Here is a 25,293-nt window from a genome sequence, read left to right as displayed (position 1 = left end):
GGTCAAGTCACCTCACCTAGCCAGGGCTGGCCAGACCTGAGGAGGTTCATGCCTGGGGGAGGGTTAGGGAGCCTCATTGTAGAGATCCTGGAATGGCAACAAGGAGGTTGAACCCCAGTGAGTATGAGAAGCTCTTGCATGGCAGGGATGTAAAAAACATAAAAGTAAATGAAGGCTGTAGTCCAGTTAAAGGTACCGCCCTGATTTCCAGTCTGGAGTTGAGGTGGTACCATTGACAAAACGGAGAGGTTGAGAAGGCGATCTGCTTGGGGCTGGGAGGATACCGAGAACTGTGACCGGTCTAAGTTGCCTAGGCTTCTAGTGGCCAAGGCTTGTAAGGAAGTGAGAATGGGGCCTCTGGACAGGTTAGGACTTAGCTGTATATGTAGGAGTCTGTGAATCCAGTTAGTCTGAATTCACAATTGGCATTATTATTTAAGTGATAGCTGCAATTCACATGTGGAACTCTCAGCCAGGTAAAAGGCTGTTTGAAGAGAGGAAAAGATCGACAGTTATGATTACATAAAAATGAGAAGTGTTCATCTGTCCAAAAATAGCCAGGTAGATGTGGTCCCTGGCTTCATAGAGCGGGAAAGGTAGACATGAAACAAATAATTCATTACTTAAAATTGTGAGAAGCGCCATGGGGGAAAAGCATAGGGTGATATGAGAATGGTATCTTAGGAGGCTACCGTTATTTGTTAAGTTATTTGGAGTTATTCATAAGTGCAACAAATCGGAAAAATGTGCATCCACATATAGGAGAATGGTTCAAGAAATCTCAGTACGTCCACTTGAGGGATTATTTCAAAACCATTTAAATGTCCTTTTTAGAGTATAGAAAATTGGTAGTGATTTAATGCTAAGGGAAAAAGAGATAGACAGTTATGGGCCCAGTATGACTACAATTATGTGAGAGAGGGGGTGAGGAAGGAGAGAGGCAAATCATCTTTCCACCCCTCTCAATCTAAGCATAAAAGGCAAAGAATGGAAGAAAAATACCGAGATATCCATAGATCAGTTAGTGACTTATTTTCTTTTCCTGTTTCTCTGAAGGATTTGAATTTCCTATATGAGTATGCATTACTTTCATAGTAAAAGTAAATATTAACAGTTTCAAAAATGATGCTTTATAATGGCTGTGATAAATTACACAGTCTGCTTCTTGGTTTCTAAAACTATGGCTGGTTATTTCATTAGCCTCTTGATATTCTGGGAGTCCTTAATGAGGAAAGCAGCCTCAGCTAAATAAACTCACAGACTGAAAGGCAGAGGTGATAAGTCAGGCATCAGCTGTTGATTTTTCTGATGATTGGCTCTTATCATATTCCAAGGAATCCATGAAACTCTTACACCAGTACAGTACAGAGACATTCGAGTGGATTGCTATTGCTTGTGCTCTGTTTAAAAATTAAATGAAACTGGAAATTAATAATGGCACACAGTTGGAAATAAAAGGCTTACTCTGCTCAGCCAGAGCCACCCAAGATAGCCTGGATTTTGAATCTTCGTGAGCCTCTTTTCAAATGAACCGACACCAGAGCTAACGGTCTGGCTGGAAGAGCCAAGTCTTGGGGTTGGAGAAGGGCTGTAGTTCTAAACGTCCACAACTGAGAGCTTAGATCAGTTAGTGCATGTGTTGCCCTCATCCAGGAGAGAAGGGGAGTGTATTCTGCCGGAGCAGCCTTCCCCCAGAGCAGTTTCACTTCATAATAGCATTGCCCCTGGTTAACTGTAAATTGACTAGAACACTTCATTCCTCAACTGCTCTGGGTATCTGAGGGGCCACTAAATACAGTGAGGCTCAGAATCTCAGTGTTGAGACTCCACGGAGACTACATTCTAGGGACAAGTTATTTTGACAGCGTAAAGAATGTGCTTCACACTTGGAAAGCTAATACCAACGTTCTGCGCCAGATAAGATGAGATATTTATTTATTTTTTCCCCCTATGTATTTAAAAAATTTATTTATTTATTTATTTATTTATTTGACTGCACCAGGTCTTAGTTGCGGCATGCGTGCGGGATCTAGTTCCCTGGTCAGGGATCGAACCCGAGCCCCCTGCATTGGGAGCGCAGAGTCTTAGCCACTGGACCACCGGAGAAGTCCCAAGATGAGATATTTAGTCACTGAGTTTAGAGAAAAAAAGGATATGGATGGGAATGTTCCTTCTACCATTAAAGTGTAATGAAGAATCTAATTAATGGTATATGTCTTCTAATACAAAGTCATTGTGTAAGCTTAGAGAAATATTTGTCTAAACTTTAGTAAAACATTTATTGGCAGAAGAGCTTTCCTAGCTTTGCTAGGTATTGGACTTCGCAGGTTATTCAGTTGGTCTTATTGCGTCCCATTTGTTATTTCTGCCATTTTGCCTCTAAGAACAGTGTTGAAGACTTTGACACATTTCAGAGCATTACACTAAATAAATCTGTCTTGCACATTCCACTGTGCTTTTTCTGGAATATTATAAATATTCAAATACAGTCACACATGCAAATTCAAAATAAAATTCAATACATGCAAATTCGGCATAAATTCCATATTTATAACTTAGCAATAGTTTTGAACTTGTTATCTTATGATATAAATGTATCAAATATGAGCTCATGGGAATTACCAATAAATATATTTTTCTGATTAAACTGTGGGTTCTTTTTTAGTCACAATTTAAGCTTCAATTCTGGGATATATTATAAGAGAATAATTTGCACTTCATTTACTCTGAATTGTCAAGAATCATGTTCTTTCCCGATGTAAATGTCTGCAAAAAGGACTTCTTATTCACTGTGCTTGCTTTTTGAATTTTACCAGCAGGGATGCCCTAGTGAGCCTTAGAGAATTGGTCTTTTTCTTGTGAAGAGTATAGTTCTTTTTTTTAAATAAATTTATTTATTTATGTATGTATTTTTGGCTATGTTGGGTCTTCATTGCTGCGCACGGGCTTTCTCTAGTTGCAGCGAGTGGGGACTACTCTTCATTGCAGTGCGCGGGCTTCTCATTGCTGTGGCTTCTCTTGCTGCAGAGCGCAGGCTCTAGGTGTGTGGACTTCAGTAGTTGTGGCGCATGGGCTCAGTAGTTGCGGCTCGCGGGCTCTAGAGCGCAGGCTCAGTAGTTGCGGCGCATGGGCTTAGTTGCTCCGCGGCCTGTGGGATCTTCCCAGACCAAGGCTTGAACCTGTGTCCCCTGCAGCGGCAGGTGGATTCTTAACCACTGCGCCACCAGGGAAGTCCCAGTGAAGAGTATAGTTCTAATGAATCACTTCCATGCACTTTTCTGAAGGAATACAGAGCAATTGAACCGTGTGCAATGCATTGGTTTACATCAAATGGATTAGGCTTGTGTGTGCTATTCCTTGCATTAATTGACTTTTTCCCGTAACTGTATAGTATCAGCTCAGATTCATTCATGGAGATCATTGGACTTTTGCTAACTTCCTACAAGAGAGTGAACGCAAGCAAAGAGTGTTTTGAAATTGACTACAGTGACCAGGTTACAGCCAGGAAACATGGAGGTACTTTTAAAAGGCCCTTTGATCTTGGCAACCAGCTCCTCAGTTATTACAATAAATAGAAGTTGACTAAACTCACCAGTTGAAAGACATAGATGATCACAACCGATGAAAATACAAAATCTAGCTATATGCTGTGTATGAGAGACAAAGCTAAAACATTAGGACACGGATAGGATTGGAATAGATATACTATGCAAATACTAACCAGAAGAAAGCTGATGCAGCTAAATTAACTAAGGCAAAGCCTTTTTTGGGGATAAACAGGATCACTGAATAATGATAAAATGTTCAGTTCTTCAGATAACAATTCTAAGCCTGTATGCGCTTAATACCATAGTTTTGAAATATATAAAGCAAAAATTGACAGAGCTATAAGGAGAAATTGTAAAATCTACCAACCGCTTTCAGAAATTGATAGATGAAATGAACAAAAAATGAGTAAGGGTACAGAGGATTTGAGCAACATGGTTAACAGGCTCAATATAGAAGACCAGCATCCATTTAGAAGAATACACATTCTTCTCAAGCACGTACAGAACATTTTTGAAAATAGACCATATACTAAGCTGTAAAGTTGGTCTGGAAAAACTTCAGTGAGTAAATATAGACCATTCTGACTATGCAGTGCTTAAGAAAGAACAAGGGATCAGGCCATATCTGAGTGTACGAGAAGGATCGTTAGTAGTCTGATATATTTGGAAGTATTGTGAATCCTTCACCGACCACATCAAGCTTGTTAATTCACACGCAAGAGTGAAGAACTCCACGTTAGCATCTATATAACGTACATCAACGATTCAGCACCTAGCGTATAATATGTGCTAAAAAAATTATGGCTATGATTATGACTCACATTTTGCTATCATTACCCATTTGGGGAACCTTTGCATCTTCAGAGGACTATAAAAATATTTGCATTTGGCAAATTATGTAGCAGTAATGGAAGAACTTGTCCTTTGTGAAGAAAATCTCTGTCACATATAAAATACTCAGACATTTCTCCAAGGTTCGTTTGGGTGAACATTCACAGGGCTCTTTCACACAAACATACAGATATCCAGCAAACTCATAAAAATACACCAAATCAAACTTTAGAAAAATCATATCTAAGGTATATATATGCACACACATACACAGTGTTTGTAACATCTACACTACACACATTATCTGTACGGCGGTTTGCAAGCTTCCAATCAAATCTTGTCTCCACCTATTTTTGTAAATAAAGTTTTATTGGAACACAACCAAAGAAAAAGTGAAGAACTCCAAGACTTAGGCAAAGAGAAGTGCTGTAAAGTGATGGTTTGACCCATGTAGCTTGGCCTGACTTTCCATGAAGATGTATTAGTGTTTTGGGATACCTACTGAGCCAGGTGCTGTGCCAAGGGCATAGCATATATTTTTCTCATTTAATCCTCGAAATAACCCTTTGAGGTAGATGTGTAAAAAACCCATTTAAAGAGGAGAAAACAGATAATTGGATGAGATATATAACCTGCCCAAATATACACAGCCAGTCGGTATTGGAGTTGGCATTTAAAACCAACTGGGCCACATGGCGTGTCTGATATGTTTTAATGTCTACTAAATTCTCAGACAAATCTCCAAAAGCCCTTACCATCCATCCTTTGTTAATTTATTGTTTTTATTGACATATAGTTGATTTACAATGTGTTAGTTTCTGGTGTGTAGCAAAGTGATTCAGTTTCATACACACACACACACACACGCACATATAAATATTCTTTTTCAGATTCTTTTCCATTACAGTTTATTACAAGATATTGAATCTGGTTCCCTGTGCTATACAGTAGGTCCTTGTTGTTTATCTATTTTATATATAGTAGTGTGTATCTGCTAATCCTAAACTCTTAATTTATCCCTCCCCCCAGCACTTTCCCTGTTGGTAACCATAAGTTTGTTTTCTGTGTCTGTGAGTCTGTTTCTGTTTCGTAAATAAGCTCATTTGTATCATTTTTTTAGGTTCCATATATAAGTGATATCATATGATTTTTGTCTTTGTCTGACTTACTTCACTTAGTATGGTAATCTCTAGGTCCATCCATGTTGTTGCAAATAGCATTACTTCATTTTTTTGTGGCTAATATTCCATTGTACCACATCTTTGTCCATTCATTTGTTGATGGACATTTAGGTTGCTTCAATGTCTTGGCTATTGTAAACAGTGCTGCTGTGAACATAGGAGTGCATGTGTCTTTTCTTTTCTTAATTAAAAAAAAATTTTAAGATAAATTTATTTATTTATTTTTAGCTGCATTGGGTCTTTCCTTGCTGTTCACGGGCTTTCTCTAGTTGCGGCGAGCGGGGGCCACTCTTCGCTGCGGCGCGCAGGCTTCTCGTTGCGGTGGCCTCTCTTGTTGCAGAGCATGGGCTCCAGGCGCATGGGCTTCAGTAGTTGTGGCACACGGGCTCAGTAGTTGTGACTCGCAGGCTCTAGAGCGCAGGCTCAGCAGTTGTGGCGCAGGGGCCCAGTTGCTCTACGGCAACTGGGATCCTCCCGGACCAGGGCTCGAACCCGTGTCCTCTGCATTGGCAGGCAGACTCCCAACCACTGCACCACCAGGGAAGCCTGCATGTGTCTTTTCAAATTAGACTTTTCTCTGGATATATGCCCAGGAGTGGGATTGCTGAATCATATGGTAACTCTATTTTTAGGTTTTTAAAGAGCCTCCATACTGTTCTCCATAGTAAAAGTCTTTACCCTCTTTTTTGGCCATGTGTCTATACAAACTAAGTGGAATGGAGACCTGCAGTGACTATCTGGAGATATCAGGATCCAACATGTTAACTGATTTTTTAAAGCACCTTTTAAAATGTTTAATAAAAATTACTCTCTAGGGACTTCCCTGGTGGTCCAGTGGTTAAGACTCCATGCTTCCAATGCAGGGACCGTGGGTTCGATCCCTGGTCAGGGAACTAAGATCCCATATGCTGTGTGGCATGGCCAAAAAATAAAAAAAAAAAAAATCACTCTCTAAAGATAAATTCTGCAGCTCTTCTTTTCCCCTCTTAAACAAGGATTTAGATATCCAAGATATTGTAAATGCTTTCAACCATGATTTACACAGAAGAATTATGTTTTAGGGGGAAGAAAAGAAAGGAGTTAGGTTAGAGGAAAGATTTGGGTTTTTTTTTCCAGATAAGCAAAATGAAGACCTCAACTGTATTTTAATTTATGCCCCGTGTGGGCCTAAAATATGGTGCACCCACTTCACAAGATTTGTAAGAGGCCGAAGCATCTTACTCCTTCTGGAATGTTGGCAGTTGCCTCATTAGCAATGTCAGTTGCACTGCTCTGACCTGGCCTGTTTCTATAAATGACCATTGCTTTTTTTGCTCCCTTTGGTCTGTGTAGACACCGCCTTTGGAGGGCATTGTGAATGAGTTCAGCCAGGGCAGCTCACATAATCTTGCGTTATGAGGAGCCAGTGAAATAAAGCTTTCTCTCAAATTCAAGTGAGGGGGTCCCAGAGAAAATGAATCTTGAAGCCTGCTCTTATGCCAGGGGCTTATCATGAAGATAATAGAAGTGTCTTATTACTGAAATAACCAAGTGAGAGTAGCAAATTCCCATAGGAGTGACCATTCTCTCTCCTTTGGAAGAGGCAGCTTTAGAAAAGAGCCATTCAGGACTTGAGGATATGGGGAGGGGGAGGGGTGAGATGTGACAGGGTGAGAGAGTGTCGTGGACATATATACACTACCAAATGTAAAACGGATAGCTAGTGGGAAGCAGCCGCATAGCACAGGGAGATCAGCTCGGTGCTTTGTGACCACCCAGAGGGGTGGGATAGGGAGGGTGGGAGGGAGGGGGATGCAGGAGGGAAGAGATATGGGAACGTATGTGTATGTATGGCTGATTCACTTTGTTATGAAGCAAAAACTAACACACCATTGTAAAGCAATTATACTCCAATAAAAAAACAATTAAAAAAAAAAAAAAGAAAAGAGCCATTCAAATCTAAAAAAGATACATGTATATACATATATGGATATATGTATATGTATAACTGATTCAATTTGCTGTACAGCAGAAATTAACACAACATTGTAAATCAACTATACTCCAATGAAAAATTTTTTAAATTACAAAATAAAAATTAAAAAAAGAAAAGAGCCATTTGAGAGAATGTGCAAATTAGCATGGGCCTACCAGGCTGGCAGACATAGTGCGGAGGGCAAAGAAATTAGGTTGAAGGCTTGGAAGGATGGTAAAAAGATGCCCAATACAACCAGAGGAGTTTGACCTTGGGATGATGGCCACCTCAGCAGATGCCTCATGGCTGAGATTTTGCTACGTAGAAGATTAACTCCCACAACACCTTGAAGGCTGAAAAACTGTTTGAGCCTATTTGCCATATACACTAGAGGCAAACATATTTATTATTTTTGTGACTGGTTTTGCTGAAAGTGGTTCAGTATGTTCTATGACTGTAATAGGCCAACTAAAACTCATTAAAGCAGTGGTTTTTTTAAAAAATAAATTTATTTATTTTTGGCTGTGTTGGGTCTTCGTTGCTGCGTGCGGGCTTTCTCTAGTTGCGGCAAGAGGGGGCTACTCTTTGTTGCGGTGCGCGGGCTTCTCATTGTGGTGGCTTCTCTTGTTGCGGAGCACGGGCTCTAGGCGTGTGGGCTTCAGTATTTGTGGCTCACGGGCTCTAGAGCGCAAGCTCGGTGGTTGTGGTGCACGGGCTTAGCTGCTCCGTGGCATGTGGGATCTTCCCAGGCCAGGGCTTGAATCCGTGCCCCCTGCATTGGCAGGCAGATTCTTAACCACTGCACCACCAGGGAAGCCCTAAAGCAGTGTTGAAATGAAGCATATAGGTGTGAATGATGCGTAGTAGGTTATTTATGAAAAATTACTTCAATAAAAATTTTAATGGACATGCGGAAATGATTTTATGCATAAACACACTATGAGATTAATGAAAGATAATTAGACTAATAGGAGAATATGGAGCCGAAGAAAGGTATTTAAAAAACAAACATTTTGCATTGCAGGACAAAAAGGTCTGTGTGTATGTCTCCTTTTACGTAAGGATCCAGGCTTAGTGTCTCTACTCTCACTTTGTTCTTTGTGACTTGGAAGCAAAGCAAAAGAAAAAAAAGGTATCATTTTAGCATTAGTATAGCATTTTACAATCTTCTGGCAGCTTTTGTATTTATCGCCATATGGGTGTACGTTAAATCTGCATCTCCCTCTCATTTATATGTTTATGAAGTTATAAAGATATACACATGTGCACACAAAATAATTAAGCAAGTGATATGTGTTTGACAATGTTTGGTGACTTAATGCCAATTAGAGAGGTTTAAAAAAAAAAACCTTGCTTTTCTAATCCAGTTGTTTGCATGCTTTTTGGTTTATGCATTTAAGGACAAAATCCATTTAAAGTGCCGCAATTTGCATACATGCAGCTTGGAGTGGGACTTCTGTTTATTCCAGATGGCCTTGAAAAATTATTATTGAGGAGCTTAGAGACCTGGATGTCACAAGATCCATTAGGATGAGACTAAAATCACACTTTTTCGTTTCCAACAGTTTCTCCTGTTCAGGAGCGGGTATACTTTTGACCTGGGGGGAGCTGAAGGTCTGTGGCTTGGCTAGACTGTTGAATGCAGCCAAATTAGCTCAGCTCATCCCTCAACGAGGGAGTCCTGTGTTGCAGGCACCTTGCCTAACCCTGTTGTGGGAAAGTGGCTCATCGTTTTTATTTATTTATTTTTCTTTTAAATTTTATTTATTTACGGCTGTGTTGGGTCTTCGTTTCTGTGCGAGGGCTTTCTCTAGTTGCGGCAAGCGGGGGCCACTCTTCATCGCGGTGCGCGGACCTCTCACTGTCGCGGCCTCTCTTGTTGCGGAGCACAGGCTCCAGACGCGCAGGCTCAGTAGTTGTGGCTCACGGGCCCAGCTGCTCCGCGGCATGTGGGATCTTCCCAGACCAGGGCTCGAACCCGTGTCCCCTGCACTGGCAGGCAGACTCTCAACCACTGCGCCACCAGGGAAGCCCCCGCTCATTGTTTTTAGAGTTCAGAGGAATGCTCAGTTGAAGGCTGCATACAGGATTTGTATGCATGGAAGTTAGCAGTTACACTGACGATCTCTGCTCTTTGAAAAAATATGGTTGGATTGGAATGAGCAAGACTGTGATGCTCCCCATTGAATGTCATGTTTGTTTTGCTTTTAAACCATAGCGATGAAACCATTATTCATAGTAGGAAGGTTCTGGTTCCAAGATCAAGGGACTGGGTGTGGGGTCTCAGATTGTGACCTTTGGCTGGGAACATCTCTAGAGAATGTCACAGAGGTCAGATTTCCATTCCTGCAGCAAAGAAGGGACCACAGACATCCAGCTCTTCTGGTTTGCTGAGGTCTGAGTCCAGGATGCAACTCTTTCTGGTTAATAGAGAGGAGCTCTTTTCTGCAAGGAGCCTAAGATGGAGATATCCAAGTGCCAGAAAGCCCGAGGTCTGTGCAGCTATGTCACTTGGCTTTTGGTTACACACCTTGGTGGTCTCTGAATTTAGCTTAGTACAAGAAACCTGAAGGCAAAAAACAGCTGTTCTCCCAGAACTTCAAGCAGGTAGAAATAGTGAAGAAATAGGAGTTTCGATTGAAATGTCAGAAGCTAAAGTTGGGTCTGAGACAGAGAAATACCACTGGGAAAAAAGGTAAACTCTTGCCATAATTAAATGGCAGATTGCTTCTTAGTGACTCTGACCTTGCCCTCCCAGGTAGAGCTTTGGGGACAGCGTATCCACATCTGCTTCAGGGCCCTAGAGGGAGGCAGTGGTCTCCTGCAAACTGGCAGCTTTAATAGTGAGCACCTTAGGTCTCTGGGCCACTAGTGGCTTTCAGTCTGGAATTCTGGGGCACCATGGTCCTGCTGGATTAGGAGTGAGAGCTAGTTTGGGGTGCCTCCTATGATTCGCATAAGTCAGAGATTCATCCAAGCTGTTGCCTATAGCAATAGTTCATTCTTTTTTATTGCTACAGAGTAATCCGTGGTAAGTATGTACCACAGTTTGTTTAACCATTCAACTGTTGAGGGACATCTGGGCTGATTCTAGTTTTTGGCTGTTAAGAATAAAGCTGCTATGAACATTCCTGTATAGGCTTTTGTGGGACGCTAAGTGTTCATTTCTCTAGGATAAATGCTCAAGAATGCGGTTGCTGGGATGTTTGGTGATTACATGTTTAGTTTTATAAGAAACTGCCAAACTGTTTTCCAGAATGACTATGTATCAGTTCACATTCCCACCAGCAATGTATGAGTGACCCAGTTTCTCCTCATCCTTTCCAGCATTTGGTGTCATTATTTTTTTATTTTAGCCATTCTGATAGGGGTGTAGTAATATCTCATTGTGGTTTTAATTTCCCTTTCCCTGATGGCTAATGGTGTTCAACATCCTTTCACATGCTTATTAGCCATCTGTAGGCCCTCTGTGGTAGAAGGTCATTTGCCCGTTTTCTGATGGGATTCTTTGTTTTTTTTTTTTTTTTGAACTGTTGAGCTTTGAGTGTTACTTACATACTCTGTAATATTACTCTTTGTCAGATATATTGCTTGCAGTATTTCCTCCTGGCTCATTGCTTGTCTTTTCAACATTTTCCCATGGTATTTGACAGAGCAAAATTTCTAATTTTTTAAAAAAAATTTTAAATTTAATTTTATTTATTTATTATTTTTGGCTGTGTTGGGTCTTCATTGCTGTGCGCCAGCTTTCTCTAGTTGCAGCGAGCGGGGGCTACTCTTCGTTGCGGCACGCGGGCTTCTCATTGCGGTGGCTTCTCTTGTTGCGGAGCACGGGCTCTAGGCGCGCGGGCTTCAGTAGTTGTGGCTCGTGGGCTCTAGAGCGCAGGCTCAGTAGTTGTGGCGCACAGGCTTAGTTGCTCCACGGCACGTGGGATCTTCCCAGACCAGGGCTCGAACCCGTGTCTCCTGCATTGGCAGGCGGATTCTTAACCACTGCACCACCAGGGAAGCCCAAAATTTCTAATTTTGATGAGTTCCACCAGTCTATCAGTTTTTAAAAATTTATTTATTTATTTTTTTTTGGCTGTGTTGGGTCTTCGTTGCTGTGTGCAGGCTTTCTCTAGTTGTGGCGAGTGGGGGCTACTCTTCGTTGCGGTGCGCGGGCTTCTCATTGCGGTGGCTTCTCTTATTGCGGAGCACGGGCTCTAGGCATGCGGGCTTCCGTAGTTGTGGCTCGTGGGCTCTAGAGCGCAGACTTTGTAGTTGTGGCGCACAGGTTTAGTTGCTCCACGTCATGTGGGATCTTCCCCGACCAGGGCTCGAACCCGTGTCCCCTGCATTGGCAGGTGGATGCTTAACCACTGCGCCACCAGGGAAGTCCCAGTCTATCAGTTTTTCCTCTCACGGATCATGATTTAGTGTCAAGAATTAATTGGCTAACATGAAAACATGCTCAACATCGCCAATTATTAGAGAAATGCAAATCAGAACTACAGTGAGGTATTACCTCACACCGGTCAGAATGGCCATCATCAAAAAGTCTACAAACAATAAATGCTGGAGAGGGTGTGGAGAAAAGGGAACCCTCCTGCACTGTTGGTGGGAATGTAAACTGCTGCAGCCACTATGGAGAACATTATGGAGGTTCCTTAAAAAACTAAAAATAGAGTTGCCATATGATCCAGCAGTCCCACTCTGCGGCATATATCTGGAGAAAACTCTTAATTCGAAAAGATACATGCACCCCTATGTTCACAGCAGCATTATTTACAGTTGCCAAGACATGGAAGCATCTAAATGTCCATCGACAGATGAATGGATAAAGAAGATGTGATAGATATATATACACACACCTATACATGCATATACACATACACAATGGAATATTATTCAGCCAACAAAAAGAATGAAAAAATGCCATTTGCAGCAACATGGATGGACCGAGAGATTATCATACTAAGTGAAGTAAGCCAAAACCAGAAAGACAAATATCATATGACATAATTTATATGTAGAATCTAAAATATGATGAAAATGAAATTATTTACAAAACAGAAACAAACTCACAGACATAGAAAACAAACTTGTGTTTACCAAAGGGGAAAGGGTGTGGGGGAGGGATAAATTAGGAGTTTGGGATTAGCAGGTACAAACTACTATATGCAAAACAGATAAACAACAAGGTCCTACTGTATAGCACAGGGAACTATATTCAATATCCTGTAATAAACCATAATGGAAAAGAATATGAAAAAGAATATATATAATATATATATATATATATATATATATATGTATGTAACTGAATCACTTTGCTGTATACCAGAAATTAGCACAATAGTATAAATCAACTATACTTCAATTTAAAAAAAGAATTGGGACTTCCCTCGTGGTGCAGTGGTTAAGAATCTGCCTGCAAATGCAGGGGACACGGGTTCGAGCCCTGGTCCGGGAAGATCCCACAAGCTGTGGAGCAACTAAGCCCATGCACCACAACTACTGAGCCTGTGCTCTAGAGCCCGTGAGCCGCAACTACTGAGCCCATGTGCCACAGCTACTGAAGTCCACACGCCTAGATCCTGTGCCCTGCAACAAGAGAAGCCACCGCAATGAGAAGCCCACGCACCGCAATGAAGAGTAACCCCTGCTCGCCACAACCAGAGAAAGCCTGTGCGCAGCAACAAAGACCCAATGCAGCCATAAATAAATAAATAATAAATAAATAAATAAATAAATAAATGAAAAGAATTAATTGCCTAGCCCTAGATCTTGGAAATTTTCTTCTGTTTTATCTAAAAGTTTTACTGTTTTAACTTTTTTTTTTTATAATTTTAATTTATTTATTTATTATTTTATTTTTATTTTTGGCTGTGTTGGGTCTTCGTTTCTGTGCGAGGGCTTTCTCTAGTTGCGGCAAGCGGGGGCCACTCTTCATCACGGTGCGCGGGCCTCTCACTGTCGCGGCCTCTCTTGTCGCGGAGCGCAGGCTCCAGACGCGCAGGCTCAGTAGTTGTGGCTCACGGGCCTAGTTGCTCCGTGGCGTGTGGGATCTTCCCAGACCAGGGCTCGAACCCGCGTCCCCTGCACTGGCAGGCAGACTCTCAACCACTGCGCCACCAGGGAAGCCCTGTTTTAACTTTTATTAAGTCTATGATACTTTTTATATTATTTTCTTATTTAGACACACTCCACATTTTAATATTCACCCTTTTAAAGTGTACAGTCCAGTGGCTTTTAATATATTCACAAAGTTGTGCAATCATTGCCACTGTCAAATTCCAAAAAAGTTTTCATGGCTCTAAAAAGAAATCCAAAACCACTACCAGTCACTGCCCATTCACACCCAGCTATCTTATGGGTGTGAAGTGGTACCTTATTGTGGTTTTGCTTTGCATTTTCCTGAGGAGTAATGGTGTTGAGCATCTTTTCATGTGCTTATTGCCCATTTGAATGTCTTCTTTGATTCAGATCCTTTGCCATTTTTAATTGTTATTTTTTCTTTTTAGTATTAAGTGTTCTGTGTACATTCTAGATACAAGTCCTTTATTGTATTTATACTTTGCAAGTACTTTTCTCCCATTCAGTGGGTTGCTTCTTCACTTTCTTCATGATGTTCATTGAAGCACAAAAGTTTTAAATTTTCATGAAATCCAATTTAACTGTCATTTCTTTTGTCTCTCGTAAATGCTTTGCCTAACCTAAGATCACAAAGATTTACTCCTGTATCTTCCTCTAAGAGTTTCATAGTTTTATCTCTTACATTAAAGTTCATGATCTATTTTGAGTTATTTTTTGTGCAGATTGTAAGAAGGGGGTCCAACATCATTCTTTTCTGTGTGGATATCAGTTGTCCCAGAATCATTTATTGAAAAGACTTTTTCCTTTATTAAATTGGTACCTTTGTTGAAAATCAGTTGACCATAAATATATGCACTTATTTCTGGATTCTTAATTCTATTTTATTAATCTATATATCTGTCTTTATGAAACACCACATAGTCTTTGACTACTGTTGCTTTCTAGTTAGTTTTGAAATCAGGAAGTGTGACTCTTCCAGTTTTTTTTCTTCTTTCTCTAGAATGTTTTGGCTATTCTGGGTACCGTGACTTTCAGTGTGAATTTTAAAATCAGCTTATCAATATCTGCAAAGAAACCAACTAGGATTTTGTTAGGGATTGTGTTGAATTTGTAGATCAGTTTGGGGTAATATTACCATCTGAACAATATTCAGCCTTTCATCATTGAACATGATGTTATGTCTGGGATTTTTCCTAGATGCCTTTTACCAGATTGAGGAAGTTCTTTTTCATTCCTAGCTTGGTAAGGGTTTATTATTATTATTTTTTATCAATGAATGGGTGTAAGATTTAGTCAAATGATTTTTCTCTATTGAGATAATCATAGTATTTTTTCCCCCTTTATTCTTGTGATATGGTGTTTTATATTAACTAACTCTTTGATGTTAAGCCTACCTTGCATTCTGGGGATAAATCCCACTTTGTCATGGGGTACAGTCCTTTTTATATGTTGCTGTATTGGGTTTTCTAGTGTTTTCCTGAGGATTTATGCATCTATATTCATTAGGGATATTGGTCTGTAGTTTTCTTTTCTTGTGATGTGTTTTTCTGGTTTTAATATTCGGGTAATACTGACCTCATAGGATGAGTTGAGAAGTGTTCTTGCCTCTTCTGTTCTTTGGAAGAGTATGTGAAACTTGGTATTAATATTTTGGTAGAATTCACTAGAGAAACACTTTGGGCCTGGGATTTTCTTTGTGGTAAGTTTTTAAATTATTTATTCAATGAATTTACTTTTTTAATAGTTTGATTCAGGTATTCTTTTTCTTTTTGAGTTAATTTCAATAGCTTGTGTCTTTCTAGGAATTTGTCCATTTTGTCTAAATTGTCCGGTTTGTTGGAATACAGTTGTTCATAGTATTCCCTTGTAATCTATTTTAGTTTTAAAGGATGATAATAGTGGGCTTCCCTGGTGGTGCAGTGGTTACAAATCCGCCTGCCAATGCAGGGGACACGGGTTTGAGCCCTGGTCCGAGAAGATTCCCACCTGCCGCGGAGCAACTAAGCCTGTGCGCCACAACTAATGAGCCTGCACACTAGAGCCCCTGAGCCACAACTACTGAGCCCGTGTGCCACAGCTACTGAAGCCTGTGTGCCTAGGGCTCGTGCTCTGCAACAAGAGAAGTTACCGCCATGAGAAGCCCGCGCACCACAACGAAGAGTAGCCCCCGCTTGCTGCAACTAGAGAAAGCCCGCGCACAGCAACGAAGGCCCAATGCAGCCAAAAAATAAAAAAATAAAAAATTGGGGCTTCCCTGGTGGCACAGTGGTTGAGAATCTGCCTGCTAATGCAGGGGACACGGGTTCGAGCCCTGGTCTGGGAAGATCCCACATGCCGCGGAGCAACTAGGCCCGTGAGCCACAGCTACTGAGCCTGCGCGTCTGGAGCCTGTGCTCCACAACAAGAGAGGCCGTGACAGTGAGAGGCCCACACACCGCAATGAAGAGTGGCCCCCGCTCGCCTCAACTGGAGAAAGCCCTCGCACAGAAATGAAGACCCAACACAGCCAAAAATAAATAAATAAAATTAAAAAAAAAAATAAGTAAATAAATTAAGAAAAAAAAGGATGGTATCAGTGTCCCCTCTTTCTTTTTTGATTTTAGTAATTGAGTCTTTTCTCTTATTTTCTTGGTCAGTCTGGGCTAATATTTGTCAATTTTGGTTAATCTTTATAGAGAACCAACTTTTGGTTTCATTGATTTTCTTTCTTCTTAACTCTCAATTCCCACTGTAGTCTTTAATATTTCTTTTCTTTGCTTGCTTGAGGTTTTATGTGTTCTTTATTTTCAAGTGTTTTGCAGTAGAAAGTTAGGTTATTGAATTGAGATCTTTCTTTTTTAAAAAAAAAAATATAAGCGTTTACTTTGTAAATGCTGTAAAAAAAAATAAAAAAATAAAAATACAGCATTTACTGTGTCTATAATTTCCTCTAAGCACTGCTTTAGCTGCATCCTATAAGTTTTGGTATGTTTTTATTTATTTATTTATTTATTTATTTTGGGCTGCATTAAGTCTTTGTTGCTGCGCAGGCTTTCTCTAGTTGTGGCAAGCGGGTTCACTGCGGTGGGCGGGCTTCTCAGTGCAGTGGCTACTCTTGTTGCGGAGCATGGTCTCTAGGCACGCGGGCTTCAGTAGTTGTGGCTCTCGGGCTCTAGAGTGCAGGCTCAGTAGTTGTGGTGCACAAGGGCTTAGTTGCTCTGCGGCATGTGGGATCTTCCCGGACCAGGGATCAAACCCGTGTCTCCTGCATTGGCAGGCGGATTCTTAACCACTGCGCCACCAGGAAAGTCCCTGGTATGTTTTGTTTCGTTTAAATTTATCTCAAAGATTTGCTAATTTCCCTTGTTCTTTCATCTTTGAGCCATTGATTATTTAAGAGTTCATTGTTTGATTTCCACATATTTGTGAATTTCCAAATTTCCTTCTTTGCATTATTTATAATTTTATTCCATTGTAGTCAGAGAACATATGTTGTGTGATTCATTCCTTTTAAATATACTGAGGAGTATTCCATATCCTAACATATGGTCTGTCCTGGAGAATGTTCTGTGTGCATTTGAGAAGACTGTATTCTGCTGTTGGTGGTGAAGTGTTCTATAGATATATCTGCTAAATCTTGTTGGTTTATTGTACTGTTTAAGTCTTCTATTTCCTTGTTGATCCTTTTCTGGTTGTTCTATCCATTACTGAACTTGGGATATTGACATCTCCAACTATTATTATTGAATTTTCTATTGCTGCCTTAAATTCTGGCAGTTTCTGCTTCATGTGTTTTTGGGCTCTGTTGTTACCTGCATGTATATTTGTGATTGTTATATTTTCCTAATGCATTATTCTTTTCGTCACTATAAAAGTTCCCTTTTTATCTCTAGTAACGTTTATTAAAGTCTGTTTTCTCTGATGTTGGCATAGGCATTCCATATTTCTTATGGGTTTTGTTTCCATGATATATCTTTTCTCCTCCCTTTTTACTTAGATTATTTCTATCTTTAAATGTAATATGTGTTTCCTGTGGATAACTATAGTTGGATCTTGTTTTTTAAAAAATCCATCTGACAGTCTATGCGTTTTGATTGGAATGTTTCACCCATTCATATTATTGATAGCTTGATTCAAGTCTGTAACATGATGTACTTTTTAAAAATTTATTTATTTTATTTTTGGCTGCATTGGGTCTTTGTTGCTGCGTGCGGGCTTTCTCCAGTTGCGGCGAGCGGGGGCTAATCTTCATTGTGGTGCTCCGGCTTGTCACTGAGGTGGCTTCTCTTTGTTGTGGAGCACGGGCTCTAGGCACGTCGGCTTCAGTAGCTGTGGCACGTGGGCTCTGTAGTTGTGGCGCATGGGCTTAGTTGCTCTGCCGCAGGTGGGATCTTCCCAGACCAGGGCTCGAACCCGTGTCCCCTGCATTGACAGGCAGATGATTCTTAACCATTGTGCCACCAGGGAAGCCCAACATGACGTATTTTGACTAAGTTGGAATCTTTCCCATTAACTAATTCATTCAGTATGTACTGAGTACCTACTATGTGCCAGACACTGTGTCAGGCCTTGGGATTACAGAGCTGGCAGTGCCATAGGCATCGACTTTGGAAAGTTCTCAGACTACTGCGGGGAGGTAAATAAACAAATAGGGTGATCAGTCCTATAATAAAGGGGAGCACAGGTTGCTGTGATGATGGAGAGAAGGGCGTCTCAAACGAGGAACGACTCTGCTGAGGGAGGTGACACCTGAGCTGAGTCCCCGAGGATCCGTCACCAGACAAGTAACAGGGTAGAATCTCAGGAAGCAGCATGAGTAAAGGCATACCTACAAGAAGGAGTAGGGCTTGTACTTAGGGGCTGGGATGAGATCTGTGATCTCAGAATTGGATAGAAGCCAGGGCACACAGAGCCTTGCAGGGTACAAGGCATATTTGGACTTTATCCTGAGAGCAGAGAGAAGCCATTGGGACATTTTAAGCAGGGGAGTAATGTGCTTCGGTTTGTGTTTTAACTAAATCGCTTTGGCTGCTGTGTGGAGGAGGGACTGGAGAGGGGTAAGAACACACAACAGGGAGCCCAGTTGGAAGGCTGTGGAGCAGTGCTGGGAAGAGGGGTTGGTTGGTAGCTTGGCTTGGGAGAGCGGTTTTGGGCCTGCAGAAAGGTGAATGGATTCAGGAGATATTTAGGAGGAAGACTGGAAAGAATGTGGTGACTGAAGGGTATGGATAGTGGGGATGAGAGTTGGGGGCAAGGAATTTCCTCCGAGGTTTCTGGCTTGGGAAGACTAGAGGAGGAGCTGTGATGGGCAGGGGGATGGGGGATGAGGCTAGTTTTGTTTTGTTTTGTTTTAAATTTATTTATTCTTATTTATTTATTTTTGGCTGCATTGGGTCTTCATTGCTGCATGCGGGCTTTTCTCTAGTTGCAGCGAGCGGAGGCTACTCTTCGTTGCGGTGTACGGGCTTCTCACTGCGGCGGCTTCTCTTGCTGCGGAGCACAGGCTCTAGGCGCGGGCTTCAGTAGTTGTGGCTCGCGGGCTCAGTAGTTGTGGCTCGTGGGCTCCAGAGCTATGGCTCAGTAGTTGTGGCTTGTGGGCTCTAGAGCGCAGGCTCAGTAGTTGTGACACACGGGCTTAGTTGCTCCGTGGCAGGTGGGAATCTTCCCGGACCAGGGCTCGAACCCGTGTCCCCTGCATTGGCAGGCGGATTCTTAACCATTGTGCCACCAGGGAAGCCCCGAGACCAGTTTTTTACACAGGGAATTTGAGGAGACTATAGAGTCACCATGTTGGGACGCCCAGAGGCAGTAGATCTGTGCGTTGAGAGATCAGGGCTGCAGATACAGGCTCGGAGTCACGAGGTGCTTATCTCATTGTTAAATTTAAAGTAATTTCTAAATATGTAAAAAATAAATTTTATTTGCAATATATATGACAGATTGTCCTCACTAGTTGCTGAGGGTAAAATCAGGGAAACGGGACCTAAATGATAGTAGAAAGAATGAGAAGAGACTGTTTGGAATGGATTGACAAGAGGAAGCCATGCAGAATGGTGTGAAGGCCTTACTGGCGTCAGCCCAACATCAGGGCTCTAAGTGAGGGAGAGCCAGAGCACCTCTCAGCTTTGGCGTTTGGATGCCCATTGTTTCCCGTTGCATGTGCCAAGCCCAAGAGCCCTGGGCAACAAACACGCATCCGTGCCATGAAGTGTGTACACTGAAGGATAAATACCTGTATTTATTTTTTCTTCCCTTTCTCTACTACTGTCCAAAAGCTTAGATTTCTCTAGATCACAGTAGTTCAAGGAGAAGTAAGAGTTTTAGGGTAAGATAAGTAACATTATGGGCATTATCTATAAGTGGTCAAATTACTAATGGAGCTATTTATTCTCAGGAATCTAGAATCAGCTATTCCATCTTTTGGAAAAAGGGGTTTTATTGAGGTATAATTGATGTACAAGAAACTGCATATATTTAATGTATACAATTTGATGAGTTTGGACATAGGCTTATGGTTCTTGTTTCAATGACATCATCACCACAATCAAGGTAACAGGCAAATTCATCAACTCCGAAAGTTTCCTTGTGTCCTCCTTTTTAGATGTGTGGTGTGGTAAGGACTATTAACATGAGTTCAGCTCTGTCATCTTCATCCTAGGATTTGGAGTCGTAAAGACCTGGGTTAAGTGATGGCTCTTTCACTTACCACTTGTGAGACTTTGGGCAAATCACTTCACTTCGTTCTGATCCTCGATTCCCTCATTTGTAAAATTTGTAAAAACTTCACGGGGTTGTTCTGAGGCACAGATGCTATAAGGTAAGTGAAAGGGCTTTATAAAGTATAAATTGCTGTTTAAGTGTTATTTAATCATTATTTAGCTTCTGATTTCATTGTAAAATGTCAAAGTGTTATTAGAAAAACTGTGAGAGGGACTTCCCTGGTGGCACAGTGGTTAGGAATCCACCCGTCAGGGTAGGGGACATGGGTTTGAGCCCTCGTCCAGGAAGATCCCACATGCTGTGGAGCAACCAAGCCCGTGCGCCACAACTACTGAGCCTGAGCTCTACAGCCCATGAGCCACAACTACTAAGCCCATGTGCCACAACTACTGAGCCTGAGAGCCACAACTACTGAAGCCTGTGCGCCTAGGGCCCGTGCTCCGTAACAAGAGAAACCACTGCAATGAGAAGCCCGCGCACTGCAACAAAGAGTAGCTCCTGCTCGCCACAACTAGAGAAAGCCCAAGCGCAGCAACGAAGACCCAACACAGCCAAAAATAAATAAATAAACAGAAAAAGAAAAACTGTGAGAGTGTTGTTAATATCAGAATGTGTTGCTTTATTTAAAAGCTACTCGTGGGCTTCCCTGGTGGCGCAGTGGTTGGGAATCTGCCTGCCAATGCAGGGGACACGGGTTCGAGCCCTGGTCTGGGAAGATCCCACATGCCGCGGAGCAGCTAGGCCCGTGAGCCACAATTACTGAGCCTGCGCGTCTGGAGCCTGTGCTCCGCAACAAGAGAGGCCACGACAGTGAGAGGTCCGCGCACCGCGATGAAGAGTGGCCCCCGCTCGCCGCAACTAGAGAAAGCCCTCGCACAGAAACGAAGACCCAACACAAGCCATAAATAAATAAACAAATAAATAAAAATTTTTTTTTAAAAAATTTGTTAAAAAATAAATAAATAAATAAAAGCTACCCGTTTAGCCCATTTTCCTCTAATAACAAAGAATATCATTAAGTAGTTATTAGTATCTATGTATCTATGTTCCAAATCTCAGGCTAACCAAGGATTGATTCTATCCAGTTTTTGTCCAATCTTAGAGGAGCACATATGAGGGTATCTACTGATGACTCATTTACTATTTCAAACATACTTATGTAAAAACCTAAAATGTATCAACTTCCATGGTTTCGTAGCTATCGTTACTCTTCCCTTTAGCCTGAAGTGTTTTAATGGCCCCAAAACATTTATATTATCTGATTTTTGCATATGTTAGGTGAAGCTTGGAATTATTAGTGTTTTCAGTGTGTTCTATAAGTATTCCTGGTTTCCAGACTGAGCTGGATATATTAAGAAGAGATGAATTTCAGCTCATGTGCATACCCAAAGGATTTTAAGATATTTTAGCTTACCTTTGATGATGTGGAACAGGTGAAGAGCAAGACTTTACCCAATGATGAATTTTAACTGGGGAATAGTTATTGTAAGGAGTCGTGTCATCTTTGCAAGATATTTAATCTAGTGTTGGATGCTAGAGGGGAAAATTACATTCTTGCAGAAATCCAGACACTGCAAAAGTTGTGTGGAGCTCTGTGGACATTTCCTGATGCCTAGAGATTTGTTCTTCTAATTGTACATCTGAGTGATGTATTTACAAATGCTGTTACATATGGCGAAGGACCGTGGTAGATGGTACTGTCCCTTGGGGCACGGGTTCCTGGGTTCCATTCCCAGCTCCGCACAGTAACTCTGGACAAAGCCCCTAGTTTTCTCTGCTTCTGTCTCTTTAATGGCAAAGTGGAAATTAATACTTGCTATCACTGAACTCATGAAGATGCTAGATTGATAATCAGATCATGCCTTAAAACCACTTTGAGTTCTACTGAGAAATACGTTGTTCTCAAATTAAGTTGAGTCTGTGGTTTTGTAAGTATAAATATATTGTCAAGAAATGAATCACTGGGGGAGCAAAACACATAGACCAAATAACAGGGGTTAGTGACATCAGTAAACGGAGATGGAAAGGATGACATTGAAGAAAGCAAAGAGGAAAGTGTTACTCTCCAAGCAGGAGGGAACCACTGAAATGCTGGTCAGATTTAGATAAGGACCATGGCCTGGTGGCTTGAATGGCTTTTGCTCTCTTGTTGGTAATGAACTGAATTTGAAGGGGTGGGGTAAATGGAGGCAACCAGTGGTTGAGCCGAGGTGATACTCTCCGTATCCGCCTAGTAAGTTTTTTTTTTTTTTTTTAATTTTTATTGGAGTATAGTTGATTTACAATATTGTGTTAGTTTCCGGTGTACAGCAAAGTGAGTCAGTTATACATACACATGTACCCACTCTTTTTTAGATTCTTTTCCCATATAGGCCATTACACAGTATTGAGTAGAGTTCCCTGTGCTATACCGTAGGTCCTTATTAGTTATCTGTTGTATATATAGTAGTGTGTATATGGCAATCCCAATCTCCCTGTTTATCCCTCCCCCTTCACCTAGTAAGTTTTTGAAAGAGTGTTTAATTGTTCAGATGCTACTGCTGCTTCAATGTCTATAGCTTTTTGACTTTACTCCTTTCAAGGATGTGACCTGTAAGGCAGCAGATAGAAATGATAGCTCATCAGCATCTAATGAACCAATGATTTACCCTGTCAAATATTCTCCTACCTCTTCCATCCAACCACACAATTTGAAAGAAAGAAGTCCCGGGGTCCTGACTAAGTCATCGGCGTGTCTAGTTGAAGGATGACGTGGGCATCTCACTGGCTGAGCAGCTTGAAGAGAGGTCTTCTGCGTTCAGCCTGAGTCTGCCCAAGCAGGGTCCTGGCTGGCTCTTGACCCCAGTACGAAAGTAGGAAGGTGAACTTGTAGCCTGTGAATACCTCAGACATGGCATTCACCACGCTATTGCCTTTTTAAAAAATTTTGTATTGCCAGACGTGAGCTCTCTAAGGCCAGGGACTGTCTTTCTTGTCTGTCTTCTAGAGCCTTTGTCCATAGCAGTCAATTAATGTTTGTTGAATAAGCAGAATAACTTTCAAGCACCATAACTCCAACCTGTTAGAAGCCAAACCCAGTTTTGTCTTTTGGTGGATGGCCAGCTTTCAAAGGAACCAGAGTGCTCTCTGAACCAGCACTTCTCAACTTTATTCTGTGCACACGAATCACCTGGGGATCTTGTTAAAATGCAGATTCTGAATCGGTAGGTCTGGGATGGAGCCTAAGATTCTTCATTTTTAACAAGCTCCCAGGTGATGCAGATGCTGTTGGTCTGTATACTACCCTTTGAGTATCAAGTGTCTAGACCGGGGTTCTCTGCCTCATCTCCAAAACTTAATCCGTCATCAAGTCTTGTTCATGCTATCGCTTCTGTCCCAATTCTGACCATGCGTCTCTGTTTCTGTTGCCACAACTTTATCTGAAGCCTTCATATTATTTTGCAGGGATTAGTGTAACAGCCTTCATCTAATCTCCCTGGCTCTTTCCCCTCCACACCATTCTCTACACTGCAACCAAAGCGTTATTTCTCAGATACATTTCTGATCATGCTTACCTTTGTAGCCTTCTATGCAGGGTAAAATAGCAACTCCCCTGTTGCTACATTGCCTTTATATTAGGTGGGAGCAGGGGCAGGGGCAAAACAATGTGAGACTTGAGGAACCAAGGGCTTAGGGTGGTGGTGGACCAATTAGGGGCCAATTCATGTATACAGGGCTGCCTACACATACTGTTCCATCCATCTCTCCATTCATCCATCCATCCTTCCAGCCATCATCCATTTATCCATCCATCCATCCCTTTAGCCATCCACTTACCCATATAGCCAGCCAGCCAGTTATCCATCCACCCAGTGGACCATCCATCCATCCATCCCTTTAGCCATCCATTTATCCATTTATCCAGCAAGCCAGTTATCCAGCCACCCAATTGACTGACCATCCATCCATCCATCCATCCATCCATCCACCCATCCACCTATCTATCCATCCATTTGTCCATTCAGTCAGTTAGCCAGCTGGCCAGGAACCCAACATGCGAGGGCTGTTGGCTCTTGGACCAGACAGTCAGAAAAGCCTTTTCATGTCATTTATGATAAAACCACAATAACTTGATATCCATTGTTTCAGATTCTCTGACAGATGAGATATCTCAAAGTTTTCTAGTCAAAATATTTGCTGTTCTGGGCCCAGTCAATCCAAAATCACTTGCTCACATTCTTTTTTTCATTTGAATTACTGAGAATTTTAGTGTACACTGAGTAACAATTTGTTACAAATCCCATACCAAAAAGATTATTTGCCATTTCCTTTTTCTTTCAGATTTCTCTTGTTGTGCTTTTATCCAGGGTTTGGTAGATGGTGAGTGAGTGCAGATTCTGAGTGAGGTGTGAGCTTTGCTGATACTGAACCCATCCAGGGCATGGGATGTAGCTCGTCCCGCCACAGTGCCGACGGTGGCTGCAGGTACAGTAGAATGTCACATTTCCACGATCACGTTTTTTTGTTGTTGTTTTGGCTTTAGCAAAGGAGCCCACCTGTGTTTGCTGAGACCTGCTCTACCTGGGGTGACCAGATTTTAGGGGATGGGGAGAAGAGGAAGGAATGCTATTTTTTTGGTGGTCGGATGGGTGGGAGGAATCTATCTCAGGAATTCTTAGCTCCCTGCTTTCCAGTCTTTAGCCAGCACCCCCTCTGTCCCCACCCTGGCTCCCACCTCTGGAGTGTGGTTGCATTTAAGGGAGAATGCTGAGCTCTGTTGACATTTGGTAGCGTTTGTTTTCTTCCCCCTTTAATTTAAAAACTCATCACAGGGGTTGTTCTTTGTTCATCTTTCCTGGGTTTTTTGTACACTGACTAATGCTTACAGCTGGCTTTCTCGAGAGAGAAGTGCTGGGAAGATCAATCAAATGAGATCTTAAAGGGCAAATCAGGTTTTCAGATGTGTTCAGGCAGCCTCTGTTCACTTCATTGAGCAGAAGTGCTTCCAAGGACAGAAATTTGC

At 41.7% G+C, this 25,293-nt stretch overlaps 1 protein-coding gene across 5 annotated transcripts in view; it reads left to right on the top strand.

The window, feature by feature from the left end:
* Positions 1-25,293, top strand: part of LOC137757002 (heparan-sulfate 6-O-sulfotransferase 2-like) — a 164,338-nt gene that overhangs the window by 7,715 nt on the left and 131,330 nt on the right. Inside the window, exon 3 of one of the 5 annotated variants that reach the window (XM_068533591.1) lies at positions 20,230-20,319. The exons of the other annotated variants lie outside the window; for them this stretch is intronic. Within the exon in view, the coding sequence (XP_068389692.1) occupies positions 20,230-20,257 (28 nt within the window). The 3' untranslated portion in view covers positions 20,258-20,319. Of the gene's footprint in view, positions 1-20,229; positions 20,320-25,293 lie in introns of those variants that run through there. 5 annotated transcript variants of the gene reach the window in all.

Source organism: Eschrichtius robustus, chromosome X, assembly GCF_028021215.1.
Source record: "Eschrichtius robustus isolate mEscRob2 chromosome X, mEscRob2.pri, whole genome shotgun sequence".
Classification (NCBI taxonomy): Eukaryota; Metazoa; Chordata; class Mammalia; order Artiodactyla; family Eschrichtiidae; genus Eschrichtius; species Eschrichtius robustus.
Note: the sequence above shows the minus strand (reverse complement) of the source record. Positions and strands in the feature narration are given on the sequence as shown.